This window comes from Pituophis catenifer, unplaced genomic scaffold (assembly GCF_029215685.1).
Source record: "Pituophis catenifer annectens isolate HBS135680 unplaced genomic scaffold, rPitCat1.0.hap2 SCAF_1, whole genome shotgun sequence".
NCBI classification, from domain to species: Eukaryota; Metazoa; Chordata; class Lepidosauria; order Squamata; family Colubridae; genus Pituophis; species Pituophis catenifer.
In genome coordinates, this window is record NW_027256881.1 from 331,969,775 (window position 1) to 331,988,612 (window position 18,838).

The following is an 18,838-nucleotide window of genomic DNA, read 5'->3' on the forward strand; positions in this document are numbered from 1 at the left end:
GAGGTAGGAGGAGAACCACCACAGAACGGTGCCCCCTACCCCCAACCCCGCCAACCAGTGCAACATGATACCATGGTCGATGGTATCAAAAGCCGCTGAGAGGTCTAACAGGACCAGGATAGAGGAGCAACCCCTATCCCGAGCCCTCCAGAGATCATCCACCAACGCGACCAATGCCATTTCCGTGCTGTGCCCAGGCCGGAAGCGGGACTGGAGCGGGTCTAGATAGACAGCTTCATCCAGGTACCGGGGAAGCTGTTGCGCTACCACACTCTCAACAACCTTCGCAACGAAGCGAAGGTTGGAGACTGGATGATAGTTAGCCAAAACAGCCGGATCCAGAGAGGGCTTCTTGAGGAGGGGCCTCACAACCGCTTCTTTCAAAGCAGCCGGCAGGACCCCCTCACTCAAAGAAGTGTTAACAATCTTCTGGAGCCAGCCTCGTGTCACCTCCTGGGAAGCCAGTACCAACCAGGAGGGACATGGGTCCAATAAACATGTGGTCACGTTCAGCCGTCCCAGGACCCTGTCCATGTCCTCGGGAGCCACAGGATCAAACTCCCCCCAGATAACACTCTCAAGACCTACCTCAGTCATCCCGTCCGGACATACCCAGTCAGAGGCCAGCCCTTCCCGAATCTGAGCGATTTTGTTATACAGATACTGCACAAAATCCTCAGCTCGGCCCTGCAAGGGGTCATCCCGCGCTTCCAGATGGAGGAGGGAGCGGGTCACCCTAAACAGGGCGGCCGGGCGATTATCTGATGACGCAATAAGAATGGCAAAATAGCTAGATTTCGCCGCTTTTATCGCCACTAGGTAGGTCTTAATATGAGACCTCACCAGTGTTCGGTCGGATTCGGAGCGGCTGGTCCTCCAACTACTCTCCAGGCGTCTTTTCCGGCGCTTCATCTCCCTGAGCTCCTCGGAGAACCAAGGAGCTAGATGAGTTCGGTGCCGGGTCAGAGGCCGCAAAGGCACGACACGGTCCAAGGCCCCGGCAGCCGCATTATCCCAGGCGGCCACCAGGTCCTCAGCCGAGTCATGAGCCAGAGTCTCAGGAAATGGCCCAAGCTCCATCTGGAACCTATCAGGGTCCATCAGGCGCCTGGGGCGGAACCACCTGGTCGGTTCCGCCTCCCTGCGGCGGGGTGCAGCGGTTAGAAAGTCCAGTCGAAGGAGTGAGTGGTCAGACCATGACAAGGGTTCGATGACTATATCCCCTGTATCAAAGCCACTCGACCACTGACCAGAGACAAAAACTAAGTCCAGAGTGTGTCCACCCGTGTGAGTGGGGTCATGAATTAACTGAGTAAGGTCCATGGCCGTCATGGAAGCCATGAACTCTCGAGCCACCTCAGACGTTTCGCCGACAGATGGCAGGTTGAAATCCCCCATGACTAGAAGTCTGGGGGTACCAACCGCCACCTCAGCTATGACGTTGAGCAGCTCGAGCAGGGCCGTTGCCACGCGGCAGGGAGCCAGGTATGTGATCAACAAGCCCATCTGTACTCCACGACCCCACTTCACAAAAAGGGACTCACATCCGGCTATCTGTGGAACAGTGGTCTCCCTCGGATCAAGACTTTCCTTTATAATAACCGCCACCCCCCGCGCCCCTGCCCTGAGCTCTCGGCTGATGGAATGCTCGGAAACCTGGTGGGCACATATCCACAAGGGGAACCCCCCACTCATGGCCCAACCAGGTCTCCGTAATACCTGCCAGGTCCGCTCCCCCCTCCTGAATAAGATCGCAAATGAGCCTTGCTAAACTTACATCATTATTATACCCTTTTCCCATTCTTACATGTCTTCTTTACTTCTTTACCATATCAATATACACTGCTTCATACGCTGCATTTTATCTTTAAACTTTTCATTGCTCTTTTTCATGTTCTCATCAATTACATCCAACCATGCTTTTCTCAGTGTCACCCTTCTTTTTAATCCATTCACCTTTTCTTCATGTATTCATTTGATGATTTGATCCTCATTCATTCCCTCTCTGTGACCAAACCACTTTGAAATATTTGTTTCATTATGGCCACTCATTTCTGTATTTAATCCACATTCAGTTAACATATATTAATCCATAACTATTACTTCTTGTTTTATAGCACACATTTTAATCCATACTCATTCCTACTGCTTTCAATTTATGATTCTTCTGACAAACACAATTTACAATCATTTCCTCCATATTCCCTGTTAAAGACAACTAATATTCTTTAATCCATATTCAGATTTTCAGATTCATATTCCTTGTTACATCATACAGTCTAACATTCACTGCAAATCATTCAGATTATTAGCCAACAACATAGCATCATCCTCATATACTTGTATAATCATACTCACAAACAACATTGCTCTAACATCACCCATTAACATTCTTTAAGCAGTTGTCAATAAATACATTACACAGTCAAAGGAACAGCACATATCCTAATCTAACTCCATTCAGTGTTGAGAAATTTGCTAAGCATTCCATATGTTCTCATAAATGCTTTACTTTCAATATACAGATAGTCCTTGGGTTAACAACCACTCGCTCAGCGAATATTTGAAGTTGTTATGGTACTGAAAAATGATACTTATAACCAGTCCTTGAAATTCCAACTGTTGCAGCACCCCTATGGTCACATGATTCACAAGGGGCCTGGTGGCTCAGCAGACTGAAAGCATTGTGATTAACACCAGCTGTCTGCAATTACTGTAAGTTCGAATCTCACCAGGCTCAAGGTTGAGTCAGCCTTCCATCCTTTCTAAGATAGGTAAATTGAGGACCCAGTTTGTGGGGGCAATAAGCTGACTTTGTATAAATATACCAAAAGTATGAAGGCTATTGCTTAACGCATTATAAGCCACCTTGAGTCTCCGGAGAAGGGCGGCATATAAATCAATTTTTTTTAAAAAATGATTGTGATTTGGGTGCTTGGCAATTGCCTTGCAGCATCCTGTGGTCATGCAATCTCCACTTGAGACTTTCCCACAAGTAAAGACAAGGTGGAAGCATGCAAGAAATCCCAAATCACTGGGAAATTGCTTCTGCCATTTTTTCTCATGAGGAGCCTGCTACAGAGATTTCAGGGATTTCATACTCTGTATCACTTGCCTGCCACCCAGACTCCATAGCGCATGCCCACCCATCCAGCTGCACGCACACCACAGCATCCCCCTGCCTGGCCACACTCATGTGGCACCACAGCACCCCATCTGTCACCTGGCTACACTCCATGGCACTCATCCAGCCTCACTTGCGGCTTTTTGCTGGCTACCTCATTGATTTTGCTTATTAGAAGCTGGCAGAAAGTTGCAAGTCACAATCATGTGATGCCCTCACTTAATGACTCAATCCTCGCTTAACAACAGTAATGGGGACTGTTGGAATTTCCTTTGCTGAGTGATGCAGTCATGTGTCATATTTTATGACTGCATTACTTAGCAAAGGGAAATTCCTAATTACTGTCATTAAACAACTCATGTACTGCTCTTGTTGCATTCAGCAACCTTCACTCTCATTCAAGCAAAATATTATCTAATTCAGGCCTATTCTCCTAACCAAATAAGCTTTATTTCTCACATTGTTTTCCAATGACCTGCAGAAGAGCCGAAATCTGATTCCCTTCCCTTCTTGAAATAAAAGACACAGTATACTTCTCAAGTTTTTCTCACCCTACCTCATACCCTTTAAATCAAAATTCTGCCAAAAATCTTTTGACTCAACTTAAAAACTTATTCCTTGCAATTTTGGCATTTATTCTCGCTACTTTTCCCTTCTATAGGGAAACAATAATGGCATTTTTCCAAGTTTCAAACACAGATATAGTCTTTGTACATGTTAAAAAGTTGCTTAGGCGTTCTTTAAGCAAACCAGATCTACCTTTTAACATCTTCACTTGTACCCTCTATACCTGCAATCTCACTATTTCTCCATATTCTCACTCCTTATAAAACTTCCATTTCATCAATTTCCCCATAGACCTTAAAAGTGATTGCATTTGCTGTATTGCAGTACTATTTTTCAACATATCACTATCATTCCTGTAAATCTATGAAATTTCAATTTCACTTCAGCTTCTTTCCCAATAATTTCATTACTTTTATGGTTAATTCCTTTTACTCTGCTGAAAGTTCCTTGTTTAGTTTGCTTCTCCTTCTAAAACCATTTTTATTATCACTAATATCATTTTTTCTCTGCCACTTTTAATTTAACCATTCTTTGTTCTCTTTGACTGTATTATATAAACCATATTTTTCTGTCAGAACATATTATATATCTCTTCCTTATACTTATTTTTTGCAGTGGTCATCCTCTGATATATATATATTTTCACTCACTGCCTCTTTCACTCAATGATATCACTAAGTTCCTTTTTTTAACTTCCAATTAGTTTAACTGCACACACTTCTGTGGAACTCTGTAATATATTTCTTTTCACTTTATTCCAAGCATTTCCCACTGTTTCCTTACATACACTTTCCATTCTTTTTGTGTAATCTGTCTTTTAATTTTATTTTATACAGCCTCTGACATTCCCTTCCTTTAGTTATTCTTTCACTCCAATTTCACTATTCTAAGATCCACTTTTAACCTTTCTACAAAAATGATCTCTATCACATTCGGAACCTTTCATCATCTTCACTAATTCTCTTGATCTTGCTTTGTAAACTCTCAAATCAATCACATTTTTAGAATTAGATTCAATCCTTAGCCATATAGATCTATGGACAGACTTATGCTTAAACTACACATTCAAACAAACAAGTCTTTTTCTAAGTAGATAAGCTCCAAATAATTACTGTTATTATTAATTCTTGAACTTCTAAACAGCTTGATCACTTCTTTCTATACCCTGTCATCTTGTTCTCATCCACCCACTCGTGTTAGATGTTAGAATAATTTTCATCTGGATTACATACTTTCTTAGTATTGCACATTTCCCCCCAAAGCTAATCCGTGGGTCTGATGTTTGGAAGAGTGTAACATGAACTGTCACCAACATATGGATTTATATTTTCATATGCATCCACCACCACTAGATGACACCAATTCATACTGACATACATTTTAATCTTTTTATTCATAATCAAATATGCACATTCATTTTCCTTCCTCAGTTCTGCACGAGATCCTACTTCCTTCATTCAGATCTTTTAAACCTTTCTCCTTTTTCCATCATTCTACCATCATTTTTTCTATCATTCAGCTATCACTATGCTGAATATCTAATTCTCACAATGCTGTTTAATGCTCTCTATATGGGGCTCCCCTTGAGGAGCACCCGGAGGCTCCAACTGGTGCAGAATGCGGCCGCGCGGGGGATTATGGGAGTGAGGGGCCGCTCCCATGTGACACCTCTCCTGCGTGAGCTGCATTGGCTTCCAGTGGTCTTCCGGGTGCGCTTCAAGGTGTTGGTCACCACCTTTAAAGCACTCCATGGCATGGGACCTGGGTATTTGCGGGACCGCCTTCTGCCACCGATAGCCTCCCACCGACCAGTGCGCTCCCACAGAGAGGGACTCCTCAGGGTGCTGTCAGCCAGGCAATGTCGGCTGGCGACCCCCAGGGGGAGGGCCTTCTCTGTGGCAGCTCCTGCCCTCTGGAATGATTTGCCCCCGGAGATATGAAGGATATCGGATCTCCGGGTTTTTTGCCGTGCCCTAAAAACTTTTCTTTTCCATCAAGCAGGGCTGGCATGAAACCCCCTCCCCTTTTTAGTTTTTAGCTTTTTAAATTGTCAAAGGGGTTTTAGTTTCAATGTTTTAAATTTTTGGGCCAGTTATTTAATTCTTTTAATAATTTTAAATTTTGTATCGATACATGTTTTAGTCTGGCTGTGCACCGCCCTGAGTACACTTGGAGAAGGGCGGGATATAAATTGAATAAAATAAATAAAATAAATGTCTATGTATATTTACTCATGTAGTATGGCTGTAGTATTATTTATCCTTCTTATTACCTTCTTATTTTCTTTACTCCCCTCTCTTATTGGTATGTTGATGATAATGGTCATTATTCTGTTACTTTCTTTGTATGCTGGGAGCTTCTTCACAAGAGGCAAATTCCTTGTGTGTCTAATCGCACTTGGCCGAATAAAGTATTCAATTCAATTTTCATAGGACTCATCCAACAGCCTTCTAATGGTGGCTTGAAGATGCCCAATTAGCCATTTTTAAGGAGATCACTCACATTATCTTCAGTTTATCTCGGCCCATAGCTGAACCCACTTCACTTTGTAGTTAGTTGATTCAGTGTTACAGGGATGCTTACCGTCTTCTCTCAACCTAAGCCCTGCTGCATACAATTTCTAGCACTTTGCTGGTGACCATGGTACAGAATCTGATTGCTCTTCGCATGCTACCCCTGCCCTCAGTTTGTGGGCACTGGCAATCTGGTATTTATCAAAGCACACATCAGGTCATTTGGGGGTTCCTTATTGTATCACTAGACCAGTGATGGCTAACCTTTTTGCCGTCGCGTGCCAAAAGCGGGGGGAGCGTGGGGGGGTTGTGCATGCATGTGTCCACACCCATAATTCAATGCTGCACCATGCCCCCCGCACATGCACGTGCAACCCCCCCCGTGCGCCCCCTGCTTTTGGCATGGGATGGCACAGTGGGCCTGGTAGGCCTGTTTTTCACCGTCCCTGGGCTCCAGAGGCTTTCTAGAAGCCTGGGGAGGGCGAAAATGGCCTTCCCCACCCCCGCAGAGGCCCTCCGGAGGCCGGAAACAGCCCGTTTCCCAGCTTCTGGTAGGCCCAGAAGGCCCGAAAATGAGATGACCGGCGCACACATGCATGGTGGAGCTGAGCTAGGGCAACACTTGTGCACCCACAGATATGGCTCCGTGTGCCACCTGTGGCACACGTGCCATAGGTTCGCCATCACAGCACTAGACCTTTCTTTAAACAAAGAAAATTATTTAAATATGGGGAATAGAGGAAGAGTGTAGTAGCAGTAAGTTTATTGTGAAGATAACAGTAGGGCAATTCCAAAGGTAACCAAGAGTATTTATTTTATTTTCAATATGATTTTTAAATCATTACATTAGCTCTGGTGAAGTACCAAATAATTGATTCATAGCTACTATCGCTCAAACCCTAATGGAGGTAGGTGGCATCAAAATTGAAAACAGGTAGGTCTTGTTTAGTGACCATTCATACAGTGTTTGTTTGAAGTTACAATGGTTATGATGGTGTTAAACAAATGGCACCTACAACAGATCCTCAAAGTTATGGTGGCCACAGTGTTCCATCGGTCATGACTGCATTTCAGGTAATTGGCCCACACTTCTGATAGTCACTGTGTCCCATGGTCACATGATTGCAGTTTGTAACCCTCCCTGCCAGTTGGCAGGAAGTTGGCAGGAAGTTGCAAGTTGCAGTCACATGAGGTCCTTGCTTAATGACTGTCACATTCCTCACTCAAAAATGGTAGCTGGGACAGCAATGCAGTCATGTGTTTTTTCAATTTATAACCATGTAACTTATCAACAGACTTTCTGTTCCCAATTGTTAAGGAGGACTACCTGTAAATACAACCATCCCAATATTCTGGAGAAAAATAGGCCATTATTTTTCCCACCTAGCAGGTAGGAATGGAAACTGAGCAACTGTTTCCTCTCTTTAATTTGTCCCATCTTAAAATTATTAGAGTAGCATTGCATGTTCCTAAAGTAACTAGAGAGTAATTGTTGTGACAGAGCAATTTATGCCACCATACTTTTGTGCCAACTCACAATGGAATGCATGTTAAAGCAGCTGTTTGAATGGATTTTTAGTTTCAGATGCACACAACATATTATTTCATTTCATTTTCCCCATATTCTTTACATAAGCCAAGATGATGGCCATGCTGCAAATGATAAATGTAGAAATGGAATGGGGTTTCAATCACATATTCATGGACACCATCTTGAGTTTTTGACAAACATCTTTGATTAACAGCTTTAGTTGTATTTGGGTCTCATTCACCATTCCCTATTAATGACAAATTGCTTTTTTCTAATTCGAGCCCCAAGAATAAAAATGATCACTACATTTTCATATTGTTGTCTAAATCCTGATGAGGGTTAGAATGGCCTTTAAGTACAAAATGCAACTGTATAAGTTCACCCCCACAAGTGATGAAGCCATAATGGTCTCTGAATTTCCATTATATTTGACTAAAGCCAAGCAACTATTTTTCAGAGGATTAGAAATGGTACAACAGAAACTTCCTAAAAGAAGAATGTAAACTTAGGAAAAATGTAAACTTCCCAAGAGATAAAGGAAAGTTTCTTTCAAACAGGTCTGCCAAGCTTTTAAAATAGTAAAATCTTGTCCTAATTCCTTAACTACCGGTATGTGATTAATTTATTCTTAAACAACAATCTCCTTGAAACAGCTTTCAACATCAAAATAACCAGTCTCATGCATTTCAATAAACACATGTCATCTCACTTGAAATATTGTGATTCATTCAAAATTATAACCATGACCAACAAAAGCTTCTCACCATGTCAATGGCCATCTTCCGGAGCATTTGTCGTTGCTTCTTCGAGAGATTCTGGAAAATATCACAGTTTTCCTCTTGTAAAAGTTTGAATCCTACTGCCAAATGATGATTTTCCAACACTGATGCATCATTATACATTAGTGCCAGTTCTGAATCTACAAATAAAAATAAATAGGGAAGGAAAGAGACAATAGGAAGAGCATCATTAGTTTAAAAGGCAGCCTTGCAGGCAGTGTTTAGGATTGTGACAATTGTTCAGTTTGGTAAGAAATAGGGCAGTAACGTAAGGAAGCTAAAAAGTTTACATACGGGTTTGAAATAACCTGCCTTTGTCTTATATGCACTCTTACTATATAATTTCCTATTATTTGAACAAGAATAAACTTGTTCAGTTCATTCTTTTTTTTTTTACATTTCGTATTCTAAACTTCAACTTAAATGTTAGGTGTCAAATAAGCCCATAGGCAGCTGTTGCTAGATCATTGTGGCTTATTATATGATTGCTGATTACTAGGTATCTTCCAAAGGATGTTGAATTACACAGGCCTTTGGTCTGATTTAAAAATAAACTTAGATGATCTTACATACTGATCTCTGGTACAACCCTGAATTTGCATTCCTACTAATTTGTGCAGAGTGATCAGTATAAGCAAGCAGGGAAGCAAGAATTGAGGCCCACCATTCCCAGTTATTGCATAATATTTCAGGAGCCTTACCAGGCATCACATGATTTATAAACATCTTTATTTCAGCACTTGAAACTGGAGCTCAGTTAGAGAGCAGGTTAGCATTACAAGTTAAATTGAATTTAGGAGACACTTCTTGTGACTATAGTGCTCTAAAATAGTCCTCCCACACAGATGCTGGTACAAGTTGGGGAAGGAGAAGGACCCTGTCAATCTGGTGCCAGCTATTGGGCACCAGAGTAGAATGGTATTTCTGGCTTGAGGTGTTGTTATCAATTGCTGCCAAGAAGCACGGGGAATTTTCTTTTCTTGTTTTGTAATAGACATTTGTATTGTTTCTTCAGGAGTATAAAGTTCTAGATGGAGTTCTCAGCCAGCTTCTCTTTACATAACATGGATTTTCTAATCAGTTTACCTCAAATGTTTTGGCCTCAAAACATTCCGTATCAAATTACTCTGCCTTTTATTTTGTGTGTCTTGCTTCCCACTTTCCTCAAACCTAATACTGGTCCCTGAGTTTGCATTCCCTGTGGTAAGTTTTAGCCCTGGTTAAACCATAGAACAGCCTGAGGGAAACAGTTCCTATGTCCACATTAATAGGTACTGAAACAACTTTTTAAGCATATGAAAAGTCAGTGCTTTACTGATTCAGTAGACTTAACCACTTGCCCAGCATTTTTTTTTCAAGAATTAACCAGTTTAAGATGGCCACTCCAAAATTGATCTGTGATACTCTACTCTTACTATAGATAAACACAGCTTCAAGAAGAGATCTACAGTCTGGGTATCTCTTTGAAATTTTGTCCCAAACCATTGGTGTCTTATGAGGATATCCTCCCATCAGACGTAAGGAGGTAGTAGCAGGGGGAGAAGAGGTCTTCTGGAAATGGTATAACTTATGGATAGATCTCAGTTTCCAGAAGAATGGAAATCAAGTGATGTACTTTCTCACTATGATGAGTTCTAAATATTGAGCCTGAGCTCTCAATATTTGATGAGGGGCTTCAGTTTGGAATATTCTAGAACAGTGGTTCTCAACCTTTTCTTCACCACGGGCCCTTTTTAAATACCTTTTGTGGCCACGGGCCACGGGCCATGGCCATGGACCACCAAAACTTAACTGAAGATTGAAATCATAACATTTCTTCAAGCCTTTGCAGACCTCCTGTAACATTGCATCTCCCAGGGGTCCGTGGATCACACAGGTTGAGAAGCAGTGTTCTAGAGTATTTTTCCCATGGGAATATCAACCTCTCAGTGTTCCAACATTTCAACATTAATAGGACAGACTGTTAAAAAAGGAAATGAAGATTGACCTTGAAACCCCCTTACATAAAATATTTTAGCTGACAGAAGGATCTGGAGTCCTCCAACCCTGCCTTGCCATATAGCAGGGAGCAATTTTTTGGTGCTAAATGATGTCTGATGGAGGTGGAAGTTCAGCAGGGCTTCCTAAAATTATCCAATGGATGCAGGCAGCAAATTAATCAGCTCTATTGCTGAGTCACAGTAAATATTGGCTGTGGGGTCATCTTTCATGTTGGCTTACATGCCTCCCAATGAAAGGACAGGAGGAAAGCAGACATGCAAGATGCAACCCTAAAACATGTGGATAAGACCTAAAATAGATTAGACTGAAGACAGTATTAATATCCTGAAGAAATTTGGTATTAAAGGTGATTCACTCACTGGTATTTATCAGGAACTGGTTAGAAACACCAGGATGGTCAACATCATGGATGGCAGCTGCAAAAATGGCAGCCAAAATCTCCAGGTCAGTGAAAACAGCCTGGGAGAACAAAAGGAGCAGAAGCAACATTAGAAAATATGAAAGAAACCAATAAACATATGAATGGAACACTAGATCTGACATTTCACACTGTATCAGTGTATATAGGACTAGGTACTTCAAACAGGGGGTTGAACTTGAAGACTCCCAAGGTTGCTTTCAATCCTATGATGCTACAATTCCATTATTCTATAAACTACTGGTCTCTTCTCTTATAGCAGAACAATGGAGAAATTGGCTGGCTTTGTCAGAATTTTTTTTCTTGGAAGAATTAGCTTTTTTCTCTGAGTGTCACAGAATTCAATGATCTTCCTAGTAGGGGTTTAATTGCACAGCTTGTTCTTGTCCTATAGAAAGTCTCCCAAATGACTAGAAAGAACGGTTCCAACAATTAAAGGAAAAATTCCCTTTCTTTTTCCCAGCCTATTTCAAAGCTTCCCCCAAAAAGCCTTTCTGTAGACTCACCTCCAGAGCTGGCATTGAAAGCAATACGTGTGTGGATTGGGCAACATCAGCTGCATGAATGTTGTTGTGGTAGGCAACATCAGCATGATAATGATCTTCCAGGGTCATCATGAATGTGATGAAGGTATCCGCAGGGATCTGAAAAGTTTTCAGCAAATCCCTTTCCTACAATGTGGACAATACAGAAGGAAGCTGCTATGACCCTCCTAGTCAAATCATCGGGGAAAGAGGGAAAAGAAGAGCTGGAGGAAGAACTCATGAAACCAAAATTGGCCTTTCTCCTGAGATTTCAGAACTAGCCAAGGACAGAATAAATCTCTTACTCTAACCACAGTTCCTAAAAAAATACCCTACAATTTCCAAGTCAATTAGTATGATGCTGTTGCAAAGTAGGCATATCAACAAAATGTGTTAAGGCTTCAAAGCAGTGTGGAAGTAACCATTAGTGCCTAAAACATTATTTACCTAATGTACCTGCATTACATTATTGATCAATCAATATACATATAGACTGAACTACTTCTTTGGACTCTTCTTCCAGACCAATGGCCCTGTTTAATGGTAAAACTGCAGGATCTCTCCTCTGCCATTTAGCTTTTAACATTTCAATAACAACTTTGTGAACCTGATAATTTTTGTGAAAAAGAATCAGCTCACCTGGAAGATGCTGTACATGATGACTGTTAGTGGGCGGTGGCCAGAATATTCTGCAATCTTGAATACATCAAGGCCCCATTTGTTCACATCTTCTAGTTCCTAAAGGGGGTGGCAAGAAAAGATGTTGCTACAATGTTGGACTCTGCCAAGTAACAAAAGTAGAAGCAAACTGTCTCTCCAAATAAGAAGACTTACCTAGCATAACTGAACATATAAAAAATTACTAAAGTTTTCAGTAGGAAGACAATTAAAATAAGCAGGAGAAAGTACATCAAAAACCTCAAACTGACTTTCAGGAACTGTGATACATTGCATTATTAAGTGAACTGATTCACAATATATTATGCTCAATTGAAAGGGGATAGCACTTACCAAAGTGGTATTGCAAAGACTGAAATGGAAATATATGGCTCCTAGATTTTTATATATTCACAGATACACACAGTGTGTGTGTGTGTGTGTGTGTGTGTGTGTGTGTGTGTGTGTGTAAGTAAAACCATGTTCTTGTCTTTTTTCTTGTCTCGGTATCTTTCCAATTCCTTGTATTTTCTTTATTTCCTTTGCTTCCAAACCATTCGTCTTCTGTAAATATGCATCCATCTTCCACTGCCCTCCCCTTATTTTTCCTTTTTTCGTTCTCTATTTTTCCATTTCATCACTCACTTAGATATGGTTGTTTCGCCTCTTCTCAGATTTTATTTGAGTTCCAACATCGCCCTCTGGATTTTTCCCTCCCTCTCTCCCTCCCTCTATAATCCTGTCTTCCTTTCCTCCTCTTGGTTGCCCCTGCCAGATGCCCTTCTTCTTTCTCCCACCAATCAAAAGAACAATCAAATTATTATCAAGATGTTTTACAGCAGGTTTAAAAACACTACAATAAGAATGAAACACCAAGCAATTAAAATAACATGAAATTGGCAGATTTCCATGCACGTAACAAGCAGCACAATTATTTTCACAAAGAAAAGAGTTTTTGCTTACGGCTCAACAGGAAGCAACTAAAGGGAGTCCCACAACTGTGGAGCCACAATTAATGCTATCTATTCCATATCCCCTCCCTCTCCCCACAGCCTCCAAACTAATCTGTAAACCTGGGAAAAAAATATAGCTCTCCATCCAAAGCAGTCTTCAGTTAACATTCTTACTGTAGTTAAGCTATGCAATTTGGAGATTAGAAACTTGTTTTTAAATGCTTCGGTAGAAGGACTTCTTTATGTTGAACATCAATTCTGCATTTAGACAAAATTCAGAATACGTATATACAACTACAATATGTAGTGAACCATGCCAGCTTTCCTGTTCCAGTCTTTTCTGGTGCCTGGCATTCCTCACCTTAGCCAATGGCCCTTCCTGATCCGTTTTTACTCCAAAACGAGGGATGGCAGCACAACTGAAGCTGGAGCTATGCATCAGTTTTTTCACACCACTGATCTGTGACATTGGCCGCTTCTTTTTCTCCTTGTCTTTTTCTTTGGGAACAGAGGTTGGGATTTCCACCTCATGCTGCTTGTCTGGAGGAGACAGAAAATACAATAGCAGTGGAACAAGTCCTGTTACGAAGATCCCCAAAATTCTTCAGAAGCTTATGGGAATTCCTATTGAGATCATGAATGACAATAGAGAAGCTCCCCTAAAGAAACAGATTCCCTGCAATGAAAGGAACAAAATATAGACTGACAGCTTAGATGATTTGATGGTTCACGGTAAGATCCAGGACCTTTATGAACTTCCTTTATCTGTGATGAAAAAAACTGTGTCGTGACAGTATCTTGAAAATCTCCAAAGAATCAACATAAACCAAATCATATCTCTGCTCCTATTAATCTGAAGAGCAGAGCCCCATTGCCCTATTGTGTAATATGGCACCTTCCATCTCCATGAAGCTTTACAAAATCTAAATTCAAGACAAAAAGTAAGAGGAGGAGATGGAGAAGGATGAAGAAACTGTATCTTGTGAAACCCTTTAAAAGCACATACTCTTTCTCCCCACTTGGAGTTGGGGACTCAGCCTTCTCATTTCAAAGTTGCTATGAGCTAGCAAATTCCCTGCCCAGGATTAACAATTGTCCTTCTTGAAACAACATTTCTGAAACCAAAGAGTTAAGCATGCTGAAAAAAGTGGAGTATGAAAAGCCCCCACCCCTGCACGAGTCTCCTGCTGTTCAAAGGGAGACCCTCCCCCAATATTGAGGCACAGAAGGATTGACGTCAGCAGAAACTAATAATATTACAGACACCATGGCAACCAGAGACAATGCGTGGTGGAATGTTGGTCCTTTCCTCAAAGTGATGTTTCTAAGACCAGCCAGGGTCTCCCCACCTCACCTGTCTTCTCTCTCTCACACATTCACATACACGTATATACTCAAACTTGTACCACACATGAGAAAAAAAAGTCACATTCATGGAGAGAACAAACGGGAAGAACTTTCTGTTAAACTATTTTGCAAAAAGCAAGACTATAAACCACATGACTATAATGTTTTAATTTTTAAAAATTGCTAAGCGAAATCAGTTTATAAGCACCAATAGTGATATAATGAAGCATATTCTTTATTATATATATAAATTCTGAATAAGAACAGTAGGATTAGGATTTTCTTCCAAGGTAACTGCTTAGAATGTTTTTGGATTGATCCATTTTTTTTCTTTTTAAATCATAAACGTTCGTACACATTTTCAGACAAATTTCTTTATTGTAAGACTGTCATTATCTGGACTGCATACATCTGGATGATCATTAGAAGGTAGCAGTTAGAAATTAGACAACTCTAACTTGCTGCAGCCATCTAGTGGTTGTCCAGATGTTTTCAACTTAGAGATGGTAATTCTATTCTAATTATTCTTTTTTTAGAAGTGTTGCATTTTAAACATATTTTTTCAATGACCTTCAAATCCAGCAGAAGTTTCAGTTATTCGGGGTCATCTATTATTGATTTTTTTATTTTTAAAATAATTAAATAAAAATAAATTCTATTGTATGATGATTATGATGGCATCCACTCACTAACAGAAGAACTTTAAAAGGCATCTTCTCTTGCAAAACTAAGAAGAATGTACCAATCTTGCCTGCATCTTTGCCTCCTTGAAAAACAAGAAGGCAGATTGAAGTAGAATTTAGGCATTTATTTTATAGCTTAATAAATATCAGTGTTTCCCTCCTTTTGCCAGTTTCAGTTTGCATATCAAAGTCAGAATACATGTATTGTTGCCTACTGTTCTTGTGCATCATCAGTGCACTTGATGTATATGTGGCTATTTTATATATTTCTATATAGCTTCACCTACAATTGTTTCTCCAGGTGGTTTACAACAAAATTATTATAATAGAATAATAAGGGCAACACCTAAATCACTATGAAAATAGATTGTGCAAAGGATTAAAAAGAGTACATTAGCGCAAGAGAAGCATTTCCCTCTGAAGCATTAAAACAGCCACTTCGCTCACAAAGCTCATGCGGTTGTTTCTGTCCCAGTTGTCTCTGCCCATATATGCATGCATAGATAATACATGTGGGGGGAAAAACTGTCAGAGAAACAAAATAACTGGACACACACATGTGTATACAGAAAGAGCCAGAGAAAGATTTCAAAATAGTCATGCCAGCCTTGTCAAGGACATGGTTGCCTTCATATTTTCAACAGAGGTACTTGGAGAAATGGTTCTTTTGAATGCTATGCCCATCCTTGATAGTAAAAATGAATAGGGGAGGAAAAAAGAAAACAATCAAATAAGAAATCATTCAATTATCCTTCATATTCGGAAGACCAAGGTGAATAGACAGGTCTTCATCAGGATTCTAAAAGATCATTGGAGGCATGTGAATTTCAAGGAGAGATTGTGCCACAATACAGATGCTGCCCCCCCCCCAGTGAAAACCTACTTGCCTACTTGCATGTGAGTGCAAGGTATCAATTTCCTCAATAGGGCACATATAGCAGTACTGATGACCTAATGGACTGAGACCATTTTAACCAAGTTTTTTAATTGCATGTATTATTATTCTCTATATATACTGTATCCACCTTTTGACCAATTTGTCTGTCTGAAAACTGAGGATAGCATTTCATGAATCAGATAAAATTTGAAGAATTAAAGTCAGATACATATGATATTTGGCTAATCTTTATATGTTTGCATTACACTATTCACATTTGGTAAGTGCTATTCTATACAAGAATTTATGTACATTTGCTGCCCAGCGTAACCTAATTTTTTAGACTCATTGATGATCCATGAAAAGGATCTTGGGATTGCAGTGATTATCTCAAACAAGATTCAACATACAGTCCCTATTCAAAAGGTTAATTCCGTTTTGGGAATCTTTAGTAAAAGAATTGAAATTAAATTGGCTTTGCTGTTAGTTGATAAATCATCACAGCTGCTATTTATATATTTATTTTGTGGATATTTTAGTCTTTTAATGTTTTTTAAATTGCTTTATAATGTTATAATTGTAAGCTGCCCAGAGTCACTTGATTGAGTAGGACGTCTATAGAAATTGAATGAATAAATGGATGAATGAATGAATGAATGAATGATGCTACTAGCTTCATAATTCTAGTACACTATTGCTGGACTTAATTTTTTTTTATAGTACTGGAAAAGGTGCAGGAAAGAATAGCCAAAACAAAGTAGGGCTAAAGCTAATTTGCTATCAGGAAAATATGTAAAATATTTAAAAAGCTGGGGAATTTAATAAGATAAAAAAGATACATATTAGAGGAGATACGCTAGAGATGTACCTTGTTTCCCCCAAAATAAGATATCCCCTGATAATAAACCCAATCGGGCTTTTGAGCACATGGCAATAAGGCCAAGTGCTTATTTCAGGGCTCAAAAAAAATATAAGACAGGGTCTTATTTTGGGGAAAACACGGTATTAGAATAATCAAAATGCAGCAATGGTAGATAATGGATCTCTCGGGAAGAGAAATTTAATGATAAGATATTTGGGACTAATTAAGGGAACCACTTTTCAGCAAACAAAAAGTTTAACTGTGGTGTTCACCATCCCAAGTCACAGTGATGCATACTGACTTGGATAGTTTAAAAAGGAGATTAGACAAGAATGAAGTTGTCTGTTATTGAGGTGTATGTATGACACCACCAGTATCAGATGGAAGTACACTTCTGACTATTCATCATGGCGAAAAACAGAATAGAGTTGGAAGGGTCTAATCCAACTTCCTGCTCTGTACAGGATCCACTAGTACATCTCTGCAATTGACTATCCAGCCTCTGCTTGAAGATATCTAGAGAAGAAGAACTGATCACTTCATGTGGCAGTCTGTTCCACTGGTTGTCAACTTGTATGCTCAGGAACTCAGCTTGTACATGAAGAAGATGGCATTTATGTCTTTATTATAGAATTTCCAGGGATGTTCAGTTCGTCACTGTAGGAACAGAATACTGGACTAGACAGCTTGGTAGGTCTGCTACAGCACAGCTGTAGATTTCTCTTTATGGTGTTTTAAAAGAGAATAGTGGTAACCGCACAAGAAAGATGCTAGTTGTTCAAGAAACCTAGAATCCGAAAATACTGCAAAATAATTTTTACTTGTATTTCTAAAGTCCTTTAAGGCCTATTGCTTATCTGCCAGGATCAGAAAGAGCAGTATGTATTGTAGGCTAATTTAGAATAACATTTCTTTAACAGTTTACGTCTGCCTCCCCTTAGAGAAGTGACTGGCCCACTCTTCCATATCAATTTAACAATTTTCTCAAGAATTGCATTTGAAGACCATAAAGCTGATGACTCACCCAAGAATGTGTTGGAGATGTACTCGGATACCTGGTTTCCAGAACGGCTTGTTTCCGAGAGGTGTGTCAGTTCCCGATTGAGCATTCTTCTAAACTAGAGACAGAGAGGAGAGGAAATCAGCAACCTGTAAGGAGCCATCACAGCATTTGGATCAGGAGCATCTGAATCCTATGTGCCTGGCCTTAAAGACACCACTGAACAGGAGGCCATTGTTAAAGAAAGAGATCAGTGGCAAGGAAAGATATTTCCAATAAGGCACTTCAACAGCAGAAAAATGTCTCTACTTAATTTCTGAATTTTCTCAGTTGGCTTTTGGTTATATTCAGAATCTGAGAAAGGATTGCCTAATTGCAAGCAAAGATGTCCATCCACTTCGATTTCTAAACATTTAAATATTAGGTATCGAGTTAACATAGAACCTGAGACATGAAAATGAGTCAAAAGAAAGCAAATGTTGAAATGTGCAGAGGAAAAGCTAAACCACATCAAAGTCTTTTGATGAGCTACAAACGTATTATCTATCTTCTCGTTATTTTGTAAGCTTTTAAATTATGCGCATTACTGGTAGCATATCCGGCCAAGGAGAAGAAGAAACATCAAAGAAAATTTAAAAAACAATGACTTGGAGAATTCTGATTGCACAAATCTTAGATAAATCTTCAATTTTACATTTTTAAAAGTGAAAATTTGAAAATTTTCAAACATCAAAGGTGAGCTCAGGAATCTTGCTTCAAAACTAGTGTAAAAATTCATTTTTATCTCTGGAAAAGAGGAGAATACCCAAGAAACTCCATAAAGAATTAGGTGATAAATGCAAAGATACATTCATGTTGTATATTTTACTGCTTTTCTCAAACATGACCTAATTCCAAATCAGATGTGCTAGGTCTTATTCATACTGAAACAAGCCTTCCATCCTATTATAGGATTCACCTTAATGAAAAAGAATTATACTTATGTGAGACAATGTGGAGTTA

At 39.9% G+C, this 18,838-nt stretch overlaps 1 protein-coding gene across 1 annotated transcript in view; it reads right to left on the bottom strand.

Moving 5' to 3' along the window:
* The window catches only part of PDE4C (phosphodiesterase 4C), a 51,013-nt gene that overhangs the window by 3,573 nt on the left and 28,602 nt on the right, over positions 1 to 18,838 (bottom strand). The window contains exons 7-12 of the mRNA XM_070931753.1: positions 17,861 to 17,954; positions 13,429 to 13,607; positions 12,097 to 12,195; positions 11,440 to 11,604; positions 10,875 to 10,974; positions 8,500 to 8,654 (exon numbers count right to left, since the gene is read on the bottom strand). Of these exons, the coding sequence (XP_070787854.1) occupies positions 8,500 to 8,654; positions 10,875 to 10,974; positions 11,440 to 11,604; positions 12,097 to 12,195; positions 13,429 to 13,607; positions 17,861 to 17,954 (792 nt within the window). The remainder of the gene's footprint in view (positions 1 to 8,499; positions 8,655 to 10,874; positions 10,975 to 11,439; positions 11,605 to 12,096; positions 12,196 to 13,428; positions 13,608 to 17,860; positions 17,955 to 18,838) is intronic.